The sequence below is a fragment of the Drosophila simulans genome, chromosome X (assembly GCF_016746395.2).
Source record: "Drosophila simulans strain w501 chromosome X, Prin_Dsim_3.1, whole genome shotgun sequence".
Lineage (NCBI taxonomy): Eukaryota > Metazoa > Arthropoda > Insecta > Diptera > Drosophilidae > Drosophila > Drosophila simulans.
In genome coordinates, this window is record NC_052525.2 from 10,034,730 (window position 1) to 10,057,897 (window position 23,168).

General features: G+C 45.4%; 5 protein-coding genes across 10 annotated transcripts in view; 2 read left to right on the forward strand and 3 right to left on the reverse strand.

Annotated features, from left to right (window-relative positions):
• Nucleotides 1-114: 114 nt before the first annotated feature.
• LOC6725596 (transcription factor grauzone) lies at nucleotides 115-2,438 on the forward strand. Its single transcript, XM_016173686.3, has 5 exons — nucleotides 115-380; nucleotides 442-862; nucleotides 921-1,365; nucleotides 1,423-1,635; nucleotides 1,844-2,438. Exons 1-5 carry the CDS (start codon nucleotides 258-260, stop codon nucleotides 2,385-2,387), a joined length of 1,746 nt encoding a protein of 581 aa, XP_016038791.1. The 5' UTR covers nucleotides 115-257; the 3' UTR covers nucleotides 2,388-2,438.
• Nucleotides 2,439-2,494: 56 nt separating this feature from the next.
• LOC6725597 (dnaJ protein homolog 1) lies at nucleotides 2,495-3,908 on the reverse strand. The gene has a single exon (XM_016172780.3). It carries the CDS (start codon nucleotides 3,763-3,765, stop codon nucleotides 2,665-2,667), a length of 1,101 nt encoding a protein of 366 aa, XP_016038792.2. The 5' UTR covers nucleotides 3,766-3,908; the 3' UTR covers nucleotides 2,495-2,664.
• Nucleotides 3,909-4,152: 244 nt separating this feature from the next.
• LOC6725598 (serine/threonine-protein phosphatase 4 regulatory subunit 2) lies at nucleotides 4,153-7,267 on the forward strand. Of its 2 annotated transcripts, none has more exons than XM_016173687.3 (4): nucleotides 4,153-4,302; nucleotides 4,821-5,065; nucleotides 5,176-5,364; nucleotides 5,424-7,267. In XM_016173687.3, the coding sequence occupies exons 2-4, from the start codon at nucleotides 4,849-4,851 to the stop codon at nucleotides 6,812-6,814; spliced, it is 1,797 nt and encodes a 598-aa protein (XP_016038793.2). In that variant the 5' UTR covers nucleotides 4,153-4,302; nucleotides 4,821-4,848; the 3' UTR covers nucleotides 6,815-7,267. The 2 variants fall into 2 exon arrangements, with proteins under 2 accessions (XP_016038793.2, XP_039153673.1); XM_039297739.2 differs by having other exon boundaries at nucleotides 4,155-4,302; nucleotides 4,838-5,065.
• Nucleotides 7,268-7,355: 88 nt separating this feature from the next.
• LOC6725599 (leucine-rich repeat-containing protein 58) lies at nucleotides 7,356-11,914 on the reverse strand. The gene is made up of 3 exons (XM_002106570.4): nucleotides 11,006-11,914; nucleotides 8,685-8,901; nucleotides 7,356-8,584 (listed from the first exon to the last, which is right to left on the reverse strand). The coding sequence occupies exons 1-3, from the start codon at nucleotides 11,533-11,535 to the stop codon at nucleotides 8,204-8,206; spliced, it is 1,128 nt and encodes a 375-aa protein (XP_002106606.1). The 5' UTR covers nucleotides 11,536-11,914; the 3' UTR covers nucleotides 7,356-8,203.
• Nucleotides 11,915-16,779: 4,865 nt separating this feature from the next.
• LOC6740063 (protein sprint) overlaps nucleotides 16,780-23,168 on the reverse strand; it is an 87,625-nt gene continuing 81,236 nt past the window's right edge. For 4 of the 5 annotated variants that reach the window (XM_016180834.3, XM_016180838.3, XM_016180833.3 and 1 more), the window contains 2 exons: nucleotides 18,387-19,213; nucleotides 16,780-18,013 (listed from right to left, as the gene is read on the reverse strand). In XM_016180834.3, the coding sequence (XP_016038796.1) occupies nucleotides 17,684-18,013; nucleotides 18,387-19,213 (1,157 nt within the window). In that variant the 3' untranslated portion in view covers nucleotides 16,780-17,683. Of the gene's footprint in view, nucleotides 18,014-18,386; nucleotides 19,214-19,384; nucleotides 20,644-23,168 lie in introns of those variants that run through there. The other variant, XM_016180835.3, reaches the window with a different exon arrangement.

A 23,168-nucleotide genomic window follows, 5' to 3' on the forward strand; every position in this document is an offset into this window, starting at 1 on the left:
TCGATTTTTAATTTATGGATATTCGTTTTCACTGTACTTTGCAGACTAAATTGTTGACAATAAATTGTAAGGCAGATTAACGAAAATTACTCATCGCGCAGTGTGGCCACCCCGCAGAAAACTCTTGAGATGGAGTTTTGCCATTCACAATTGGATTCTGTTATCGATTCACGATAGGTGAATTATGTTGTTTACAACGAAAAACTGTTTAAATTTTTTATTTATTTGACTTTGCGTTGTGATTCCGTTCGCGCGAAATGATTTGTCGCCTTTGCCTGCGATGTCTCAGCCCCGGAAGTGCAGTTTTCCTCTTTGAGACGGACGATACGCTGGCGGAGACGCGCCTGGTCAAGATGATTGCGAAGTTTCTGCAGCTGGAGGTGAGTGTACTTGGCAAATACCAATTTTATCAAAACAATTCCAATAAGCCATCCCATGCAGATTCTGCCCGATGACAGCATCTCGACCAGCGTCTGTACCGAGTGCTGTGAGCATCTGGAGGACTTCAATGGCTTCTGGCAGCTGGTGGAGCAGAAGCAGTGCTCACTCAAGAAGGAGTTCCTTACCGTAGACGTCGACTGTGCGGCCATGAAGTGGACGGGCGGTGTGGACGTGGACGTCAACATCGACGAACTGCCGCTGGCGACTGGCGACATGGACGAGAAACCGTTGGACCTGCACAACCTTAGCCTGCTGGGAAGCGTGCTGGACGTGAATGTGGACAGTGTGGATGTCAGGGAACCGATCAAGGAGCAGCTGCCCTGTGAGTCCGAGGAGGAGGACGAGAAGCCGTGCCTGCAAGCCAGTGATAGCGAACCGGAGGTGAACGAGGGGCAGCCGGAAACTGAAGACTCCTCAGATGGTTATTATCTTACTGTTTGCCAAGGATTAGCCGTCACTAATTTCCTGTTCTATTGCAGATGAACCCCTGGTCCGTCTGAAAACGAAGATGAAGCCCAAGCGCAAAACCTCGGCGCGTTCCTCCAAGGATCAGGGTCCGATATCGCTGCAGCAGGAGCTTGCCGATCTGCTCGACGATGGTGGCAAGCGTCGGCGCAGGAAGGCACCTGACCAGCGAACAACCACCGAGTCGCAGGAGTCCGAGCTACAGGCAGTTCTCGAGCGCAAGCCGAAGGGCTGCTCCCGCGCTCAGCTGGCCAAGAGCTACGAGAAGGCCATTGCCAGCTACATGAGTGCCAGCTGCGACCTGTGCGAGTTTAGTGCTCCCTACCTATCCGAGTTGAAGACCCACTTCCTGGAGGTGCACCAGCGCGAGTACTACATCAAGTGCTGCGGAAAAATCTTTACACGCGCTTCCAAGCTGATGGACCACATCCGCAAACATATCAACCCCAAGCTATTTACGTGAGTTTGAAGCCATAGGGTTCTGTCTGTTGCTACATAGACTTTCAACTCCCATAGCTGCACCATTTGCCAGAAGTCGCTCAACTCGCAGGACTACCTGGCCACTCATATCGAGACGGTGCACAACAAGGTTGCCCAGATCGGCAAGGTGCTGAAGTTCCCGTGCCCCAAGTGCGAACGCACTTTCAGCAGCGAGCGGCGAATGGCGAATCACCTGGCCAAGCACGACACCGATCAACTGGAGCACACCTGCGAGATCTGCTGCAAAAGGTGAGAATAGCGCAGGGTCTCTGATGGAATTGGAATTCGTGCCCCATATCTTATTTAGTTATCGTTATTTCGCACGCAAATGAGAGGGATAGCTGTCTACTTATTCCGCACTCACACGGTTTCGAGAATAGCTAGAAAGAAATCAATTTTTTGAAGTTTAGAAACTGTCTTGCAAGTTGAGTATTTGATACGAAATTATCTGTTATAGCTTTGCCAATGTACACCGCCTGCGAAGGCACATCCAATCCATCCACGAAGACCTGCATCGTCACGTTTGCGACATCTGCGGCAAGAAGTTCAAGTTCAAGCCCTCCTTCGAGCGCCATTTGCTGGAGCACCAGGGCGTCGTGGCCCCAGCTGTGGAGTGCCCCGTCTGCGGTGTGTGGCTGAAGAACGAGCACAGCTTGCGCCTGCACCGCTTCACGCACGACAGCACGGACACCGTGTGTCCGCATTGTGGCAAGACCTGCACATCGCGCACAGCGCTCCGCGGTCACGTCAAATACGCCCACAAGCTGACCACCAATCTGCAGTGCACGTTCTGCGAGAAAACCTTCAAGCAGCAGCGCAACCTGGACGAGCACATGGCCATCCACACGGGCCTGCAGCTGTACAACTGCCCGCATTGCCCCAAGGAGTGCCGCTCCCGCTCCAACATGTATGTCCACATTAAGCAGCGTCACGCGGACGAGTGGTTGCGCGCCAAGATGGCACGCTCGCACAATCCGCAGTTCAAACCGGCCGACGTTTAATCCTGACCCCCCACAAATGTGTTTAATCATTATACGTATAATTAAACTATACTCCACTGGTTTCTTTCTTATTGGAGGTCTTCGTAGCAGACAATGGTTGTTAGAGGTAGCTTATAAATATTTATTGAATCACATAGTAGAATGTTATTACAAGTGGAGCTCAGATGATTTATGTTGTATGTATGTTGATCCAAGGTCCTTCAAGGACCTTGATCCTTCAAGGGTTCATATAGACGGATAACATCTCCAGGTGTCCATACGAATATTTGATTACTTATTAGGCTGGCAGAATTTCGCTGAGCGATGATGCGAGTTCTTTGGATATGGCTTCTGGAAACTGGATGGAGAACGTGACGACGATGGCTCCGCGAAGGGAATTGTTCATGGAATCGGGCAATCCGTAGCCCGGAATGCGGCGGACGGATTTCGGATTAATTACCTCGCCTACGTCGGTGTTGAGTTCCATCGGACTGCCAAGAAGCGTCGGCACCATCACGTGGACACCGCACAAAGCATCCTTCAGGGAGATTTCGGCTGTGTACAGCAGATCGTTGCCATCGCGGCGGAAGATTGGGTGTGGCTTGTCCCGGACTACAAACACGACGTCGGGGGGCTCAATGCCGGGCAGCTGAAGGCCCGCCTTGGGAAAGCAGATCTTGGTGCCAGACTTACAGCCCGGTTGGATCTTGACAGTGAGAACCTTGTCATGTTGTAGCACATCGACGCCGTTCCTTGGCGAAGCCCGGGAGATCTTCATGCGCCTCTTGCACCCGTTGGCAATGCCCTCCAGTGAAACGTATACATCATGTTCGATGGTCGACTGGGGTGACTGGGGTGAAACGCAACGGCGTTTAGGCGCGCCCCCTTCTCCACCCAACGGGACGTCATCGTTGCTGTCGAAACTGCTGTCGCTGTCCTCGAAGACCGTGGAATACGATTCCCTGCTGTCGAAGTAACGTCCAAAGCTGGCCCGCGAGTTGTTTTGGCCACCGCCACTGCCACTGCCACTGCCACTGCCACTGCCACTGCCACTGCCACTGCCACTGCCACTGCCACTGCCACTGGCACTGGCACTGCCACTGGCACTGGCACTGCCACCGCCACCGCTACCAAATGGCATTCCATCGCCGAAATCGCTACCTTGATTCGGGCTACTGCCTCGGGAACCCTGGTCTCTGCGGTCATCGTAGCATCTGCGCTTCCTGTTGTCCGAAAGGACCTCGTATGCCTTGGACACCTGCTTAAAGATCTCCTCCGCTTGAGGGCTCTTGTTTTTGTCCGGATGGTAGCGCAGCGCCTGCTTATGATATGCCTTGCGGATCTCGCCATTATTGGCATTGCGCTGGACGCCCAGTATCTTGTAGTAGTCTTTAGGCATGGCTTCTTACTCCAAATATTTGACGTTCACAGACGAACAAGTGCAACTCGTTGGAAAATTTTATCGAATTGTGATAAATATTGTTCCAATCAGAAAGAATGTTGCTTAATTTGAACAACACTGCTACGGTGACTTTATGCACACTACAATTTGATTTCAATTTTATAGCCTAACGCCTTTTGTTTTAGTTTTTCTGTTGGTCTGATTTTGCTTAACTTTTACAACAATATTTTGCTGGATAACTTTAAGAAGGGAGTGGAATATAACAGCTTTTGAATTCAAGAACCGATTACTTTTTATTGATATTTGCCGCCATGCTCAGTGCCATGGTTACCCAAAATCCATCGATTACTAGCTGCGTTCATACGATAGTACCTATCGAGAGTCGCTCATCACTGCCGGCATCAAACGGTCACATCACTCTCAAAAATAATTGATAAGCAACAGAGTGAGCAAGTTCTCGCATAAACTATAGTGCAATCGGAAAAGCGTAGTTGTGATAAAAACAAGCAGAAGAACAAAAAAACAAAAAGTGCGGTAGGTTCAAATGCGACATGGAGAGCGAGAAAATCCGTGACCTGAAAATGTCGAGGTGGGCCAATTTCGTGATGTGAATTCCCTGGGCGTCGTATATTATTTTTTTTTTTTTTGCCGTCTGGCGCAGACAGTTACAACAACTATGACCTGGCAACAAGAGTTGCAGCCGCTAACACACACACACACACGCACCCACACATGCAGAAGCTGAGAGCAGCTTTTGCGAATTGTAATGGAAATGTGTGTTTGTGTGCAACATAACTAGTTTTCTTCTGCGAATCATCCACCAAAAGAGAAAGAGGGAAAGAGAGAAATGTCTGACAGCTGGCAGATGCAAGATGTTTTATGTCCGCGTCTTGCGCATACCTACCTGCACACAATTGCAGTTGCTCATGGGCTCTCTTGTTTTTTGTGTGTCTACCTCGAGGTGGAAAATGTTCATAATTTTGCCGGCCGGTTTTTGATTTCCTCTCTTTGCTCACCGCTCTTTACTTTTCCCCCCCAAATCATGAACACAGTTTTCCCCTCCGTTTAGCGATCGCCTAAATGGTCACCATGGAAAACAGCGAGGAGATAATGCAGATCCTGGAGCGCTTCACGGATCTTAAGCAAAAGGAAATCCCAAAGGAGCTGGAGGAATACCTACAGTATGTGGCCAAGACCGGCGACACCATCTTCAAGTGGTCCAGCCTGAAGTACTTGTTCCGCGAGAAGCTGCTCAGCGTGATCAAGCACTTTAATGAGGATTCACCGCGTTTAGAGGGTAAGTTTTCTGGTTTGGTGTCAGGTCGAACCATAATCATATCCGGAATGCAATTCCACTCAAAGAGATTAGGAACAGAACTAACCGAAGACCAACTTAACTGCTTGCAGAGATTCCCAACTATCCGAATGTGGATCCTTTCAACTACGAGACCATGAAGTCCTCGTTGCTGGAGCGCCTGGACCTCTTCAATGCAGCTCCCTTCACCGTGCAGCGTTTGTGCGAGCTACTAATCGATCCTCGGAAGCAGTACTCGCGCATCGATAAGTTTATGCGCGCTTTGGAAAAAAATATTTTAGGCAGGTCTCATTCTTCGTACTAACTAATTACTATGTATTAAATATTCTTCTTTTTACAGTGGTTAGCACCATCGATCCTGGACGCAAGCGTACCGAAAGTGAGAATGGCGACTCGCTGGACTCAGTGGTCAACGGGGATCTCTCCATGGAGGTGAACATTGACATTGAAATGGAGAATAATAACGGTAACGCCGAGGAGGGCTCTTCTCCCAGCACCGGTTCGCCAGGTGGTGCCCAGAAGGCAAGCTGCCCGCGTTCGGAAGACAATGATCAGCCCAAAGCCAAGAAGGCAAAACTGGAGATCGATGGGGAAGAGCGTTCGGAAGCGAGCGATGAAACGGAGGTCAAAAATGAAAAGGATGAGAAGAGTGACAACGATGAGACTGATTCGCCGCATGAGGCTGCCGAGATCGAGGAGCCCGATGAAGAGGTGGATGAGGCTGATCAAGGGACCAAGACCACCAAGCAGCCTGTTTACGGCAGTCAGAAGGAGGGTGAGCAGGAGGAAAGTTTTCCAGCATCTGCCGATGACGAGGCGGTTAACCCAATGGTGAGCAAATCCATAGAAGCTGAGAAGGAACAAGTTGCTCAGGAAAAGAAGGTGGAGGAGGACAAAAAGGTGGCGACCGAGCCACAAGAAGAGATTGTAAAGAAGGAAGAGGTGGTCGAGTCTGATAAACCGGACGGAAAGGTTGCACAGTTAGGCGAAAAGGCAGTTGTCAAGAAATCTACTCCGCCTGCCGAGGCGGAAAACCAGGAGCCTGTCAAAGCAGAAAACGAGAAGGAGGAGAAAAAACAAGCACCAATTGAAACTGAAAAACAGGACGATATCGAATCTACTGAGACTGACTATGCCCCATCATCAGAAAAGCCCGCTGATGAAAAGATACCTTCCTCCGAATCCAAACCGAAGAACAAATCTGAGGCCGATCCAGAGGACGAGACCAAGAATAACCAACTGAAAAAGACTGAAACTGAGCAGGCCGAGAAGCCGGTTTCGGAGGAAAAGCTGGTTGCCGAGTCGACAACAGAAAGCGAGAATAAGGACGACTTGACCACTTCTAAAGCGATCAAGGATCCAGTCGAGGAGTCGCCGGTTAAGGACGCTTCCAGTCCTGCTGTAGAAGATCTGGCAGCTGCCACCACACCGCAATCTCCTTTGGGCGCCGCCGATTCCGCTGTTGAGACGCCTCCCGCTGAGACAGGCGATGAGTCGCAGGCGTCGCCCTTGGCCGCTGCTGTAACTCCACCTGTCCTGGCCCTCAACGACCAGCCCATGGAGGACACTCCAGCCGAGGAGGAGGCACGCGTCTCGCCGTCGGCCGCCGTCGAGGAGGTGGTAATGGCCGAAAGCGCCAGTGCCGGCGCAATGGCCACCGAAGAGGCCGCCAAGGACGATCCGGCCGCCATGGAGGTCGATGACACCAGCCAGGAGGTGATGTTGCAGTAGATTGCGGCCATTCAGGAGCCGTACACACCTTCATTCAACTACTACTCCATATAACTAGTAATTTAAGACATGAGCCGAAAGTAATATAGATGTAATCCTGCCCTGCGCTCCCTTTTGTATCCCAACGGATTCCAACGGATACCAACACTTCCCAATAAGCCAAGCAGTGGTAGCTCCCCTTTCGTAGCCGCAAGTCGCATCCCAGACACGATCCAACACTAGACTCTGTTAACTGTTCTGTGTTTCCTCATGCCCTGTGGACCACTTTTATTTTGTACTTATGTTGTACTATCCACCCCCTTGCAAATGACAATTTTAAGTATCTCAACAACCTCGCCAATTCCCGATTCCCAATTTTTTTAAAATAATCTAGTTTTAGACGCTGTCCGTGGCGCGAACTTCGGCAAGCTGTGAGCGCGATTATACACACAATAAACACTACTCATAATAATAGTTCGCAGGCGTTATCCTTTCGATCCTTTCAGGTGCAGGTGCAGTAGATCCTAATAGCATAAGAGGATTTACCAAAACGCGGTCGGAATAGGTTAGCAAAAGGTTGCTAAAGGTTTGGTCCACTTTTTATTATAAATTTGGCAATTGGGCAAAGCTTTGATTACAATTGTGTAAGGTTGAGGTATTCCAGGACAAAGGACATTTAACGGAACTTGTTGGAATACCTGAATGGGGTCATTTTGTCGGCATTTTAAATGAAATGATTCGCTTTTGAACGGATAGAATCCGGGCGTTAATCTGATTATGGTTGCAGTTATAGTTTGTGAAATATTTAACAGTTGTGCTAAATTTGTTGGTTACTAACTCAATTTATGGGGCTAGATAAGGTCCGTTAGACTAGTGCAATCTGCCATATCGGCGCTTTTAATCGCCGAATGCTTCGCTAGCCACTCGAATCCTTTTCTTTTTGTTTTTGCCCAGTGAAAGCCAGGCGAGTTTCTTTGGTATAGATTGTGTAGGTGTGACTAACAAGCAAACAAACAAGCAAACAGAAACACAGAAATTGGCACGCAAGGCGGCGGGCAAACAAACAGTTGGTGTAATCACTTAGCAAACTAGTTCAAATTGGATTTGATAACGTGTGAAGAAGCCAATGGGAATCCCGGCGAGCGGCGGTGGTTGGCGGACACCTCGGTTCCTCGGAACGCGTGGTGCCATCCATCCAACCATTTCCGCTTAAGCTCTCGTTTCCGTTCCGTTTCGCTCCCAAGTTCCGCTACCGCTTCCGCCTCCGATTCCCAATCCGATATCGATTTCGTATCTCTGTGTCCGCTCCAAATCCGATACCGGATCGGTCGACGCTCCGCTCGCGCTCCCGGACAATATATGGTTATGGCCCCAGGAGCCGGAGTGGGCCGGGCCGGGCCGGAATGCCGGCTAGCCCAGCAGCACCTTGCGCATCATGAATCCGCTGCTGGCGCTCGCCGCCGGAACGGATGAGCCGCGCGTCGCCGGCTGCTCTGGCTCGATGCACTTGGAGGAGCAGAGGTACTGCAGCAATGGCACACGGTACTTTCCGCAAAAGTCCACGAACTTGATGTGCTCCACCCGGTTGTCGAAGAAGACGCCCTTGCAATTGGGATTCACGCAGCAGTTGGCGCTGTTCAAATACTCGGCCAGTGTCCTGGGGATGTCATAGGGTCCGGGTCGCTGGCCGCTGGCCTTCACCATGCGACCAGCCAGCTCCAGGAGGGTAGGTGGCTTCAGCGCCATGTCCTGGACGAAGCGCACCACCAGCGGATTGTCACGTAGGCTCAGCTGTAGATGACAAGAGCACACGGAGGATGAGAATCAGTAAGGATAATGCCATTTAATTATTTCTGAAAGTCATATTCTTATTGATGGAATCGCTTCTTACCTCAGTCAGGTTCTTCAGTGCCACGATGTCCTTGGGAAGATGACGCAGACGGTTCTTGTGCAGCAGCAGCGACTTGAGGTTCTTCAGTCGGGCGATGCTGGTCGGCAGGATCTCGATCAGATTGTCGCACAGGACGAGAGCCTGCAGCTGGTTAAGGGAACCCACCGCCTCGGGAACTTCGCTGATTAGATTGCCGCCGAGGGACAGCACATGCAGACTGCAAAGATACAAATGTAGCTCGAAGTTAGCTACCTCAGTTATCTATGGGTATGATTGCATCAGAATATTAGACTTGGAATGTATTTATATATATCAAAAGGTGCGCAGATTAAGTAACATATATATTAATACTTTTTTTTTAAACAGTTACCAACTATCAAAGTGCTATTTAGTTACTTATAGTAGAAAAAATATTCAAATGAACTTCAGTAGAGATAAACAAATAAGCAATTACTTAATGAAATGAGAATGAAATCTCTTGACTTCGGCCTTGGGTGTAGCCGAGAATTATATATATTTATATTAAATATGCAATTCAATTTTAATTAAGACTAAAAGCTGGTCTGATGTGAAGTAATATTTCATAGTGGTTGAAACAATTTTACTTTCAAACGAGTCAAATGTAATGTTGATAGGCAATGATCGATGATTTAATTTGAAATTGACAAAATCAATTAATTCGAAAGTAATTTTATTTGATTAATTTGGATCAGGTTTAATTTTAAGCAGTAGAAAATATTTCTACTCTTCTACTACTACTACTACTGCTACTTCCTGTACCATAAGTGTTGGCACATTCTGAAGTGAATCACTTAGCTGAGGGGCTTATGTCATGGTTTATAGGCACACTCTACTGTGCACACCCACACACACACACACACCCAATGCCCCCCAATGGCCACAGGGTCCTCTTGACATTCCTATGGGGTCTTAGGTGCGAAACAATCAATACCCTCGTCGTCATCGCAAAGTCCAGGCCCACCGATAACTAATGCCCATTTGAATTTATGCACCTGGTACTCATGTAGTTGCTTATTAAGTTATTAAGCCTATTAAGCCATAAACAAAGGTATGCTCAGATATGGTATAAAGATAGGTTCCAAAAGGCATTATTTAATTTTAATTATTATTTTTTTTGAATGGAATTTTTGAGCAGGGTAACAATCGGTCGAGACCCTCAAGTGTTTAAATTGTTTTTCAACTGATATTTGATATTTTTTTTTTGTGCGATTTTGTTGTATTTGTGCCATTTTTGCACTTTGTTTATTATTATATTAATACACGGCCGTATCTTTATGGGCCGACCAAATCGGTTGGGTCGATTCGAGTACTTGTTTTTGCTAGATTTGGCCTTTACGTCGCCACCGCCAGCGCCGCCACCAGCCGATCCCCGAATCCACCGAACCACCATTCCTCCACCGACCCGTTGGAAGCGCCCAACCGCCGGACAAGTGGCAGACCGGCGTTATCAGCTCCCCGGCTATATAGCTATATAATACGATCTCGTCTGTGCCCGTGCTTTTATACATGGCAACAGCGAGCAGTCGTCGCCCCGTTCTCCACGAGTGGATTGGGATCCACTACACTTGCAGAAAAGGAATGGCAGAGGGCAAAACCCAATCAACTCCCAAATAAATCAAGCAAAGAGACGCCTCTGCGTCACCCGACTTGTACAATTGGCTTCCACTGATAATGTAACAGTTTTGGTGTAAAGGGAACTATATTTTGTAGGCTAACTGAGTGCTGTTCCAGGAATTTATTACAAATTCAGTTTAAAGATTGGAAACATATACGTATAGGGTAATATATACCCAAGTCCACTTGATTCAAATGTCGCCACCAATGAAATTATAATTGCAAAGCACTCATAAATCTAATAATTTGACCATTTTTCGTTATCTATACTATTAATTTTATTCCAACTTATCGCCCTTTTCGTGTGTTTTGACCATTGTTTGTCAGTCTCAAGTTTCATTTTTGACCTTCACGGGTTCTTTTCTTTCATTTTTGCGAACCAAATCGAAAGTAATCAAGTTTCAAATATTATATAAAATCCAAAATATGCGAATTCGTAGTTTTGAGAATTCCAAATAAAATCAACTATAAAAATACATTTTTAGGGCTTATTGAATTTGTTGAAATGATCTTGTATATATGTTTCTTGATATACTTCGACCCTGTAATCGTGCCTGATACTTTACCTATTATAGTTTTGTTTTTCTTTGTCTGATTCAATCAGAAAGGCAGATAAATGTACCCACGAGCAAACAAAGCCAAAACAAAAACACTTGGGCAAGCAAACGATCGCAACTAGAACATACCTTTGCATCTTCCAGATATCCTTCGAGACGCTGGAGATCTTGTTCCCCCCCAGATAGAGGTACTTGAGGTGGCGCAGCTCGGTGACCTGTTCCGGAAAGTGGGTTAGCTGATTGCCACTCAGATTGAGCTCCTTGAGCGTGGAGTTGGAGCCACCGGTGGCATTGGCATTGCCATTGGCCATTTTGGTGAGCAGCGATTTGGGCAGCGAGGCATTGGTCAGCAGGTTGTTCTTGGCTATCAGGGTGACCAGCGGCAGTTGGCAGACGGCATCCGGCAGCGTGGTGATGGCATTCGAGCTGAGATCCAGAATCTTCAGATTGCCGAACTGCAGCAGTAGACGGGGCAAGCCGACCAATCGATTGTGATTGAGCAGCATGGTCTCGATGTCGCCACTGGACTTGAGCAGAGCCTTCTGCGGCGAGGCCAGGTGATCCTCCAGCGTGACCAGGTCCAGGCTCATGCGGCCAAAGTCCAGTGTCTTCTGCTCCCGCGAATCCGTGTCCGAGCTGTCCGACGTGTACACCTCCATGGCTGATCTTCTCCTGGTGACTTGCTGCTCACTGGATTGACTGGGCGCACGATCTCTTTGTTTACAACTGATCTGATCTCGAGATGATCCAAATCGAAACGCTCTCGCGCACACACAAAAAAAAAACCGCAACGCAAACGAAAACAAAAAACAGATGTGAATGTATGTGGTGTGGTGTGGTTTGGTATGGGATGTCAGCGGAAAATATGAATTATTTATTTAATATAAAAAACCGTCGCGACACTTGACGCTCGCACTGTTCAGCTCGCCCAGCGCGAATGCCAAGTGGTTTGCTTTTGGTTTCGCTTATGCGACGGCCAGCTTTTCAGTTCGGATCGCCAAGCCGACAGTACGACTTTATATTGAGTACTATATCACCTCCAAGCGATTGGATCTTCGGTTGGGTCTCAGATTGCCAATGCGCCAGCTAGGCGGTTTCTCTCGCTCTCACCGCACAGTGGGGCAAAGTTAGTTGTTCTGTGAAGTAAAGTTAAGCAAATTAATATTATGTACAACGTGACGGATGAGCGATATTTGACACACTTTAATGTGAAGTAATCATTAAGAACAATAAGTAAGGCTTGCTTAGTGAATATCATAAACAACATATTTGTAATGTTCTGTAAGATTTCCGATTGTTTTGCCAAAACAAATAGAAATGCAGACACTGCACCTGCTAGCCCTGCGCACCCGAGGCGTATGCGTAATGCGATAACTAGCTCGGTCTTAATTCCGGCTGCTATAGTATGTGTACTATAACTAATACTGGTTCTGTTACCCTGGGCCAAAGGTACACGGATTTCGCGTGGGTGGCCCAAACAGTTGGAGTGTGTTTTGGGTGGGACGAGCGCTTATCGGTGGAAGGAAACAACTGGCTAGACCATAGAGATGTCGTCTTACTTCTGGGCGGCCATATAAATACTTTCGACATTATCAATTATTTGACATTAATTATTTTATTGAATTGGTTTATGGTTTCCACTTTGTGCTGCAATTATAATATAACAATATAAATATTAAAGCAACTGGGGTCCTTTGCTAAGAGGTTTTCCTATCGGAGAGTGAACAAAATATACGGGGAACCCGGATGTTATGGTTGAATAAACTTTATAAGGTGATTGGGTATTTATTACAATTGTGTGATACTTTTGTTAGGAAGTCTCTAAATCTTCACAAACACAGATAGGAAACTTTAAGAACTAACTTAATAGGAACTATTTTTAAACTAATACAAATACTGACTTCAATTTTTGTGAAAAGTCAAATTCTTTTCAGGAAGATGAAGTAACTTACTGGATCAATCAAACTGTACTAATTAATCATAGCTTGGCAACAAAGTCTAAGATCGAATCGATTGATCACACGAGCGTCGGGACCTGAGCTAATTTTATGGCACACCCTCGACTGTGGCCCTTAATCCACCCCGCAACTTCACCACTTGGCCAACGAATTGGCGGCGAGCAATCACCAGTTGGTTATGGGACTTTCGTAAAGTTATCGAACGGCCCACTTCATCCGTGCAATCAATATATTTACTCTCGTCAATCTTTTGTTTTTATTACCCGCCTGACTTTCTGTACTTAGAAGCTTCTAATCAAAACATCGTACCTCCCCTTCTGCACCCCCGCCCCCCCGCGTATTCGATTGTTTTTGCACGTTTCAAAAAAATGGGATCGCATGTGTTGTTTATCAACAAAATATTGTGGGAAAATGTTTTCATTATAAAATTACGCGATCAACAAGACAAGAGAGTTTCAAAGGATTCTGAAGAATTCGCGTGGTGCTTTTTGGAAGCCATGTAGGAGATAATTGACCTTCCGAAATGAAATCTTAAAGCTTAAAGCTCCAGAGAAACTGTACTTCTGAAACTCTGGCAAAAACTATACCAGTTTCTCCCTGTGCACCGATTTTTGGCCTCTTAATCTTCTTCTTCGCCAGGGGGGATGGGGCTATTGGGGATCTGGAACCATTTGGCCTGGCAATAATTGTTTATTATCGCGTCACTGGAGCTTTTTGTTGCTGTCGCAGTGTCGCGATGATAAGAGCACACTCCAAATATCAAAAATCAAGAGCCGCTGCGATCGCGACTGGCCAGCGATGGCGATCGTTGCTATCTATTTATAATTAAACCAAAAATTTATGGCTTGCTCAAACTCCAATCAGTATCAATTTACAATTGTTGCACGAAAGCAAAACAAAGGAAAAGTTCTAAGATCATTTTCAAAAGTTAATAACCCAATTGGAGTCACAAGAATTTGGCGTAGACAAAGAACATGCCTAAATCGGATCGAAGATAATTGAGAGTTGGAATTATGAATGATTGGTATATCTACGATTAATTACTTTCTTCCTAACTAAACTAAACAGCCAGAAAGACAATAAATTAACAATTTAAACAGCCAATTACTCTTTTTAACGGGGTATGACAATCCGTATTTGGATCATTATTTTGAATGTTTTGATAAAAATACTAAATATTTTCTTCACAAAAAATCTGGAAAACTATTTTTGACAAAAAACTCAATTTTCAAGTTGCCCTTTTTGGCTATAACTTGACTAAAAATGGTAAGACAGCAAAAAGAATTACCATTTTATACTCCTAATAACCAATACTAACCACATATTTCACTTTTAAACGGATTTGGTCAAGTTTATTTTTGGCCAAATTTTCGCATTTTTTGTAAGGGGTAACATCGTTAAAATTTGAAAAAAATCAGTATACACCTGTTACTGATTATGATCACTTGGTACCAAAAATCCAAAAATCTAACAAATTCGGCACAAAAACGCGTATTTTGTAATGCAAATTGTTTGATTTTTCGGTTTAAATTACCAGGCGAACAGGAATTCCAGAAGGTGACCAACGATCAGTTGGTTTTCAGTATACACCTGTTACTGATTATGATCACTTGGTACCAAAAATCCAAAAATCTAACAAATTCGGCACAAAAACGCGTATTTTGTAATGCAAATTGTTTGATTTTTCGGTTTAAATTACCAGGCGAACAGGAATTCCAGAAGGTGACCAACGATCAGTTGGTTTTCAGTATACACCTGTTACTGATTATGATCACTTGGTACCAAAAATCCAAAAATCTAACAAATTCGGCACAAAAACGCGTATTTTGTAATGCAAATTGTTTGATTTTTCGGTTTAAATTACCAGGCGAACAGGAATTCCAGAAGGTGACCAACGATCAGTTGGTTTTCAGTATACACCTGTTACTGATTATGATCACTTGGTACCAAAAATCCAAAAATCTAACAAATTCGGCACAAAAACGCGTATTGCAAATTGTTTGATTTTTCGGTTTAAATTACCAGGCGAACAGAAATTCCAGAAGGTGACCAACGATCGGTTGGTTTTCAGTATACACCTGTTACTGATTATGATCACTTGGTACCAAAAATCCAAAAATCTAACAAATTCGGCACAAAAACGCGTATTTTGTAATGCAAATTGTTTGATTTTTCGGTTTAAATTACCAGGCGAACAGGAATTCCAGAAGGTGACCAACGATCAGTTGGTTTTCAGTATACACCTGTTACTGATTATGATCACTTGGTACCAAAAATCCAAAAATCTAACAAATTCGGCACAAAAACGCGTATTTTGTAATGCAAATTGTTTGATTTTTCGGTTTAAATTACCAGGCGAACAGGAATTCCAGAAGGTGACCAACGATCAGTTGGTTTTCAGTATACACCTGTTACTGATTATGATCACTTGGTACCAAAAATCCAAAAATCTAACAAATTCGGCACAAAAACGCGTATTTTGTAATGCAAATTGTTTGATTTTTCGGTTTAAATTACCAGGCGAACAGGAATTCCAGAAGGTGACCAACGATCAGTTGGTTTTCAGTATACACCTGTTACTGATTATGATCACTTGGTACCAAAAATCCAAAAATCTAACAAATTCGGCACAAAAACGCGTATTGCAAATTGTTTGATTTTTCGGTTTAAATTACCAGGCGAACAGAAATTCCAGAAGGTGACCAACGATCGGTTGGTTTTCAGTATACACCTGTTACTGATTATGATCACTTGGTACCAAAAATCCAAAAATCTAACAAATTCGGCACAAAAACGCGTATTTTGTAATGCAAATTGTTTGATTTTTCGGTTTAAATTACCAGGCGAACAGAAATTCCAGAAGGTGACCAACGATCAGTTGGTTTTCAGTATACACCTGTTACTGATTATGATCACTTGGTACCAAAAATCCAAAAATCTAACAAATTCGGCACAAAAACGCGTATTTTGTAATGCAAATTGTTTGATTTTTCGGTTTAAATTACCAGGCGAACAGGAATTCCAGAAGGTGACCAACGATCAGTTGGTTTTCAGTATACACCTGTTACTGATTATGATCACTTGGTACCATCATCAAAATTTTCGAAAAATTAAAAAATCCTAGAATTTCTAAACTTGAATGCAAATCGATTGGGATTTGAAAAACAAACTCAACGAGGTATGACCTTCCCTATTTGGGTCATTATTTTCAATGTTTTGATCAAAATACCGATAATTTTTTTCACAAAAAATCTGGAAAACTATTTTTGACAAAAAACTCAATACTAATAATTTTTGCCACTTTTTGATTACTTTTTTAAATTAATGTTTGCAATTTTTATAACGGCATAGTATGAATTAAGTTTGTAATTTTATATTTTTTCTATGAGAAAACTTGTTGATGCTTTCGGTGCGTTTTTGCACACGTTGCGAAATTAAAAGTTCAGTCCGTGTCCGTCCGTCGATCGTCTTTCGTGCGAGCGTGTAGACCTTATCGCACCGAATTCGAATTTCCATCAAAACAAAGGAGCAGAGTGGCGTTGATAGTTCTACTATACAACAGATTCCAGATTGATTTGCGCCATTTGATTCGGCTATTTTCGCTGGGAGAGTCCAAGAAGAGAGCATCGATTCTTGGCAACAATAAGCCCGCATATATTGACAATTTAATTTCGAGACCTCAGACGACAATCGCATTTGCAAATCTATCACCGGACATAACGTTATCTGTCCAGACGACGCTGCTTCGGTTCGAGATTTGAATAGCCTGTGGGGCCAATTAAGTCCCCAGATGGCTCTCGACTTTTTCTTTGGCTAGTCAATCCAGCATGAACCCGGGCGATAGCCCCCACCTCTCTAATTCCTAAAAAAAAACCAAAAACAATCCGGGAGTCGTGGGGATCAGTGTCTGTATGTGTGTTTTCCGGACATCTGTTTTTTTTTTTGTTTGCAAATACAATCCAAATGAAGCTTTGTTTTGAATTCATAGCCCCAAAGTATGTTGCATGATACAATGGGAGTGTAGAGGCCTATTTTGAGGAACCAGTGTCCACACTGCCACTCCAATCACTAATAATACATTAAAAGACCCTTATTTTATTTTGGTTATTTATTTGCTTGCTATTTGGATTACGTGTCACATATTTTACAAAGTATACAAAAAATATTTATGTATTTATGTATATCTCAAGGGTTGATAGCAGTGTTTAGTTGAACATAAATATTAAAATTTAATGGTTTATACTTCAATATAATATGGTTTTGCTTCTTAATAAAAAAAACACGAAACCCATTCACACCTAAATGCCTTTTGTGTAGTTTGATGATGATGATGCACGCATAATCGTTTAAATGTTTGATTGAATGAATGATTGATTGTTGCTGTGATTGTTGAACTGTGCTTTTGGTCTCCAGGGTGGCACACACGATCCACACCAAATGGAATATACGCCCAGATGGCATGCTCGTGTTTGCATATATGTTTAGAGTGTAGATTCGTTTAGATGACTCCATCGCTTTCTTTGTGCAGTAATTGCAACTCTACTTGCTAAAAGTTTATATATCGTATATATGTGTATATGTATTCGCATAGTACATTTATTAGCAAAAAAAAGGGGGCTTGACCCGTGGGTCAGGAAAAAAAAACACACTTAACTCAATACTGATGTTTAGTACACATTAGATGTTTTCTAATTAGCATTAATTAGCTTTACTTACAGGCTACTAAGTATATTTTAATGTAATAATAATAAATTATTAATCAAATATGCTTGGTTAGTGAGCAAGAAGGGCAGAGCGGGCGGGGCGGTATGTCGTATGTGTGCATCGGGCGCATCCCCGAGCTGATGATTCAGTGTCCTGCCAGCTGGGCAGTCGGCCAGGCGATCTTGGCATCGATCCGCTTGTAGGCCAGCATGCAATGCTTTCCCTTGGCCGCCAATCGGGCATCCTGCGGACACTCTGCGTCCGTCAGCAGCGTCTCCTCGCCATCGACCAGCTTAAAGAGCGCGTAGTCCTGCGGATTTGTGATGCGCGCCTTGTGCGCAATGATGCGGCACACCTCACGGGTGGTGGTGTGTGGTCGCACCGGAAGTGTCCTCGTCTGTAGGGATCCGTTGCACTCGTCCGGTATGATCACGCGCAGCACGCTGGAGCAGGCGGGTAGGCAGCTGGAGCGCCACTAAAAGCAGAAGTTTATGGTTAGTCACTGCACAACTATTGGGGTTTTAGAGCGTGAGCTAAGTTTTCCATATTTTCATACAACAAGCTTATCAAATCTAACTTTTCCTTTTTGAGTATAATATTGTTGATGTACTGATGTACGATAATTATATTTATTGTTTTAATATGTACTATTAATTAAATACAAAATCTAATAGTCAATGTGTATTTTATGTGGCTTATTAGCATCCAATGATTATCTATTATCCTATGTACGAAGTCTAGATTCAAGCGTCAACTTAATATAGATTTAATAGTTTGTCTTTCCTTGTTGCTTTCCTCAAGTAAGGTACTTAGTAAGGAAACTCAGCTCATTTGCGATTGCTACTTACGTCTAGAGATCCGCTGCCGCTTTCCCCCTCGGACGCCATGAAGGTCTTGAGCACCTGGACAGCGCTGCAGAGGGCGGTCAGGTAGTAGCCCGGCTCCCCGTTAAGCAGCGTCGGCTGGAGGAGGCCCCACATGAACTCCGCCTCGATCTCGGCGCCCACAAATCCGCACTTGGCCACCACATAGACCAGTACGGGCAGGAAGTCGTCGGCGCCCAGCTGCTGGCCACGCGGACAACCGGTGGCGTCAAATACCGTCGAGATGACGCACAGGAAGAGCTCCAACTTGTCGAGCGGCAACTCGGCCTCCTGGAGACGCCACAGCAGATTAGCGATGAGCCGCAGGGCAGCCTGTGATGGCGGCGTTACCGTGGGCCTGATGCCAAAGTCGGCAGCCTCCCGTTCGCAGGCGTAACGCACATTCTGCGCCAGCAATTGGATATCCTCGCTGCGCTGATAGTGATCGACGAAAATGCCATAGAGGTGCTCCCGCAACGGCAGCACCACCAACTGGTGCATTACCGTCTCCAGCATGGCGTCCAGGTTGAGGAACTCATCCGACTTGAGTCGCGCCCTGGCCGTCTCCAGTTCCGCATGGAACTTGCCCTCGCCATGCTTCACCAGATAGTTCTTCATGCCGCTCATAAACTGGCGCATATTTCGCATCACCACCTGGGGCGCCGCCTCCCGGGACTCCTTGGTGCAGCAAATGAAGTTCTCAATGTTGCGTGCAAACGTCGAGCTGGGATCCTGAGCCAATTGAAGGGTGTATGCCCTCAAAGAATCGCCAGGTCCGCAGCTCTGAATGCTCATCTTGTTGCGGGGGTGACCTGCAAGAATGAAAGAGATAGAGATTTGTTAGTTAACAGATATATAGTAAGGGTAAATATTTGTAGAAACTATCTAGATAACATGGGTTCACGTAGAGAAGATTATCAGTGAGACTCCCTAGTATCAAAGATCCTAAAGTTTCTTTAGCAACTGAAGAACCCTCCCCTTACCAGCTATTATTTTACACAGCAGTCGGAGCAAACGACGCAGGATGCGACAGCAACCACGACTCTGGCAAAAGTCCTCGTCGGCACATTCACAGCCACGTCGATAGCGTCGATAGAGACGACGACTCTGGGATTGAAGGCACAGGCCCAGTGCTTGACATTCGACAATGTGCGCCATGTTCAGCAGGATGTTGCCCTGTTCGTCCAGGTGAAAGAACTGTTTGATGTCGTAGTGGTCACAGGTGTTCTGCTCACCAGGATGGCACTGATCCGGCTCGTTGATAGCTGGCCCCGGCATGGAATCCTCCCCGGCGGGACATTTCCCGATGGCACCCATAATCGAGCTGGCCAGGGCTTCAGTCTTAAGTTGTTTCCGATTGATGCGGCAGTCTTTGAGCACCTGTTGCGGACATGTAGCCACAACGGTGGATGGGACGGCAATACTGTTGGTACTACTGGACTTTCTGGACTTTTTGCACAGCACCGCTGTTGGCGAAGATGGAGCCCGCTGTGGGCTTTCATTCTCGTCCTGGGGCAGGGCAATTCCAGTCTGAATGTTGTCCACGAATAGCAGTTCCAGGAATTTTCGTTTGCGTTTAGGTTTCGATTTGGCTTCAGCCTTTGACTCTTTATCCTTAACCAGATCCGTATCCCTGTGATTGATATCCTCTAGTGAACTGATTGGCAGCTGTGTTCGTTGCTGCAGTAGCTCCTCTTCAAAGTCCGCCGAAAAGTAATTGGACTGCGGCGGATGCTCGATGATCTCCCATTCGGACATGATGCTCAGGAACTGTGCTTCCTCCTTGTAGTGTCGCACATGGTCGGGATCGTGAAAGAACTCCTCCGGCTCCTGCCGTTCAATGCATCGCTCATCCAGCCAGCTTAGCGACTTGGACATGTCGCGCTGATGCTGCTGATCGGACGGATTCTGCTGCGGCTGGTCGAGTGATGCGGGTGAATGCGGGCGGCTCACGGACGGTGCACGCGACGATCTTCTGAACCAACTCATGGTATATCCGGTAGCGATTTTTGCCAGCTAAAACGAATTGGCGGAAACGCAGGTTTCTCATCGGCACACGCTGCGGCTAATTGATAAGCGATGGCGGTCGCGTCCAACTCTCACTCTCCTCCGACGATCGTTGGATCTTCGTCTCGAGAATTTTTGCTCAACGAAATATGTTTCGATTCGATGCTCGCTCTCGCAGGCTGCTGCTCTAAACGCGGCCAATGCAAAACTAATTCTGAACTTCATACGCATTAGTTTATAAGACGGCGACGGCATCTCCGCCGTCGACGTCGCAGTCCGCAAAAACAAAGATAGCGACGGCGGCGCCGCTAAATGTGTCAACTCGCCCAGTGGCGGCCTCATTTGCATGACCTTTTCCGCCCAAAGCAGGTCAGCTTCGGGCGCAGGTAGTGCGCATCCTTTATGGGTGGTGTACACCCACAGGAGTCCCGGGAATTTCCGGCTTCTTCCTCGCCTACCAGGTACAGTTGCGCAAGCCAATGACTCAATCGCTGGCTTGTATTGGTATTCCACCCACTCCCAGGTAGCCCAATCCCAGCGTAGTGTTTTGGACATTGGTCCATCCAAGCCACTACCTGTAGGAATCGCTCGCAAGCTATCGCCTTCGCGAGCTGATTCATTGTGGACCCTTTGTGTATCGCTGAACGAGTCGGAAACCCCATTGCAAAACAAAACCCAGATGTTCGCATTTGAGTGCCATGCGAAAAGCATTTTTAGAGCCCCCCCTCACATTACTCATATAAACAATGAGGTCTGTAAACCCTGTGGCTTCGATATATCACAGTAATTTACCCATAATATTTTGCTTTCTATTTGAGTAGTATATGTTTTTCGAATATTTCGATTAAGAACTTCTTGTTTAGTTATCCATTCGAAATGTATGTTCTTTTTTGTTTATTCCTTATTGCCTGCGGCCTCGATTGACTAAAAGCATCACATTGACAATATAACGTCAACAGCAATTTGACCTTTTAGTTTTCTAGCTGAAACCTGAACATGTCCTTGAAGGAATTGCTTGATGTGCTCTTCTATTCTAGTCCTCTATCTCCCAACGGTCTTATCAATAGACACGCTGGCTAGCTCGAAACTGGAACCGCGACTCCGTCCGGGTTCTAACGCAATGGATTGCCTGGATTGCATCAGCATTAGCCTGCGACTTGGGTCTGATGCGCAATTCGGAAAAACCTCCGGGCGGTAAATGGAGGTTTTCAGGTTGCGGTTGAGGGTTTTTCGCCATTCGATCTTCCTCGTCCAAAGTTCAGATCGCTAGAACTCAACCTTGGCAAAAAGGGAGCACTGAACCCAACTCTACCTGTTTAGCTGCCACGCGAATCTCTCGTCTCCAAGCGCATTGAGTTTGGGATAAAGATTTCTCTCAAGAGATTTGGCTAGCTTATCAATCCGTGCAGTCTAGAATACACCCACCCAGCCACCCCCCATTAACTTTTACAATGCCCGCGGGGACAAACAAATCCGTTGGCAGGCGGCAAGGCGGCGAAAAACGAGCACGTGTGAATTGGGCTGGACCAAATTCAAATTCAAATCGAAATGTAAATTCGAATCCAAAAACATATCTCATCGACTGCGTTTTAGCATCGATTGCATTCGGGTGCGTTTTTAAAATAGCAACGCGTTTGTTTGCCTTTCATCAGCATCAGATGGTCTTTGTTGTCTGGCTGACTGGACTGGTCGTTGGTGTCATGTTTGTCTTTGCTTACACTGACCCAAAAATAGACTGTCTAGGTCGAGATATAGAATCCGATTCCAATCTGCAAACATACAGCATAGTGTTTGTGCTCGGCGTTCATCATGTTTGCTCATCATCTATTAATTACGCATCCCATTCAGAGTCTCCTTAACTCTGCGCGGTGAAATTTGCGCTCGCTGATAAAAACGCTGCCGGCGTCGCTACGTCGGTTTACATTCCAAAGTCTTTCTCTGGAACACCAACACCCACCCGCCCCCGGCAATCAAGTCGGAAAAAATGATGATCAGTGCTATACACTTGCGATGTGGGCATTTTGGTTATAACCTCAGCTTTGTAACGCTGTTCAGGGTATATATTCAGTACAAGTAGTATATCTCTTGTATTATTATTTCTTCAAAGAATTAGTAACTATTTCCCAAGTAAATCACTCTCACTCTCGGCTGCCTTGCGAACATACATATCTAAAATGGTATTTAGTTGTCAACTGCGACGCAGAAATCACTGGACAGCGGATAAGGAAAGGGGCGGGATTAGCTGGGATCGGAATTGGGTTCGACTGGAAGGCTGTTGTGCAGCAGATAAGTTTCGGCAAGGCTTTGTAGTCATCAGGCGGAGGCAGCGGAGCTGTGTTCCTTTTTTCCAGATAGGCTATAGGCTATACGCCGCTTGCAGTCGATGTCGCTGCAATCCAGTTTGAACCGCCCGCAGACGACATCGTATGTCAGACCTAAGCCATTTGAAGCACAGATCTGCACAGTTAGAAGCGATTATGCTTTGGTTCCTATATTACATACAGTTTTATCAGCACTATAAAAGTCAACCTCAAAAGCTTACACATTCTCACTGATAAAAATACAAATATAGTTCTTAATAGGATTAATATAATACTATTATTTTTTGATGATTTCTGCAAACAAACTAAAGACGCTTTCATTTCGAATTTACTTTTACAAATCGTGCGTTTATAGTAAGAACGTAGTTGTTATTACTCATAATATTCAAAGTAATCTTATTTGTAAACTACTTTTTAAGCAAAACAAATCAAAATCATT

Coding starts and splice junctions, on each gene's coding strand:
- LOC6725599 (XM_002106570.4), bottom strand. CDS start 11,535: ATGGAGGTGTACACGTCGGACAGCTCGGACACGGATTCGCGGGAGCAG. Junction 8,902..11,005: donor GATATCTGGAAGATGCAAAG/GTATGTTCTAGT, acceptor GTATCTTTGCAG/TCTGCATGTGCTGTCCCTCG. Junction 8,585..8,684: donor CACTGAAGAACCTGACTGAG/GTAAGAAGCGAT, acceptor TGTCATCTACAG/CTGAGCCTACGTGACAATCC.
- LOC6725596 (XM_016173686.3), top strand. CDS start 258: ATGATTTGTCGCCTTTGCCTGCGATGTCTCAGCCCCGGAAGTGCAGTT. Junction 1,366..1,422: donor ATCAACCCCAAGCTATTTAC/GTGAGTTTGAAG, acceptor CAACTCCCATAG/CTGCACCATTTGCCAGAAGT. Junction 1,636..1,843: donor TGCGAGATCTGCTGCAAAAG/GTGAGAATAGCG, acceptor TATCTGTTATAG/CTTTGCCAATGTACACCGCC.
- LOC6725598 (XM_016173687.3), top strand. CDS start 4,849: ATGGTCACCATGGAAAACAGCGAGGAGATAATGCAGATCCTGGAGCGC. Junction 5,066..5,175: donor GGATTCACCGCGTTTAGAGG/GTAAGTTTTCTG, acceptor AACTGCTTGCAG/AGATTCCCAACTATCCGAAT. Junction 5,365..5,423: donor TTTGGAAAAAAATATTTTAG/GCAGGTCTCATT, acceptor TTCTTTTTACAG/TGGTTAGCACCATCGATCCT.
- LOC6725597 (XM_016172780.3), bottom strand. CDS start 3,765: ATGCCTAAAGACTACTACAAGATACTGGGCGTCCAGCGCAATGCCAAT.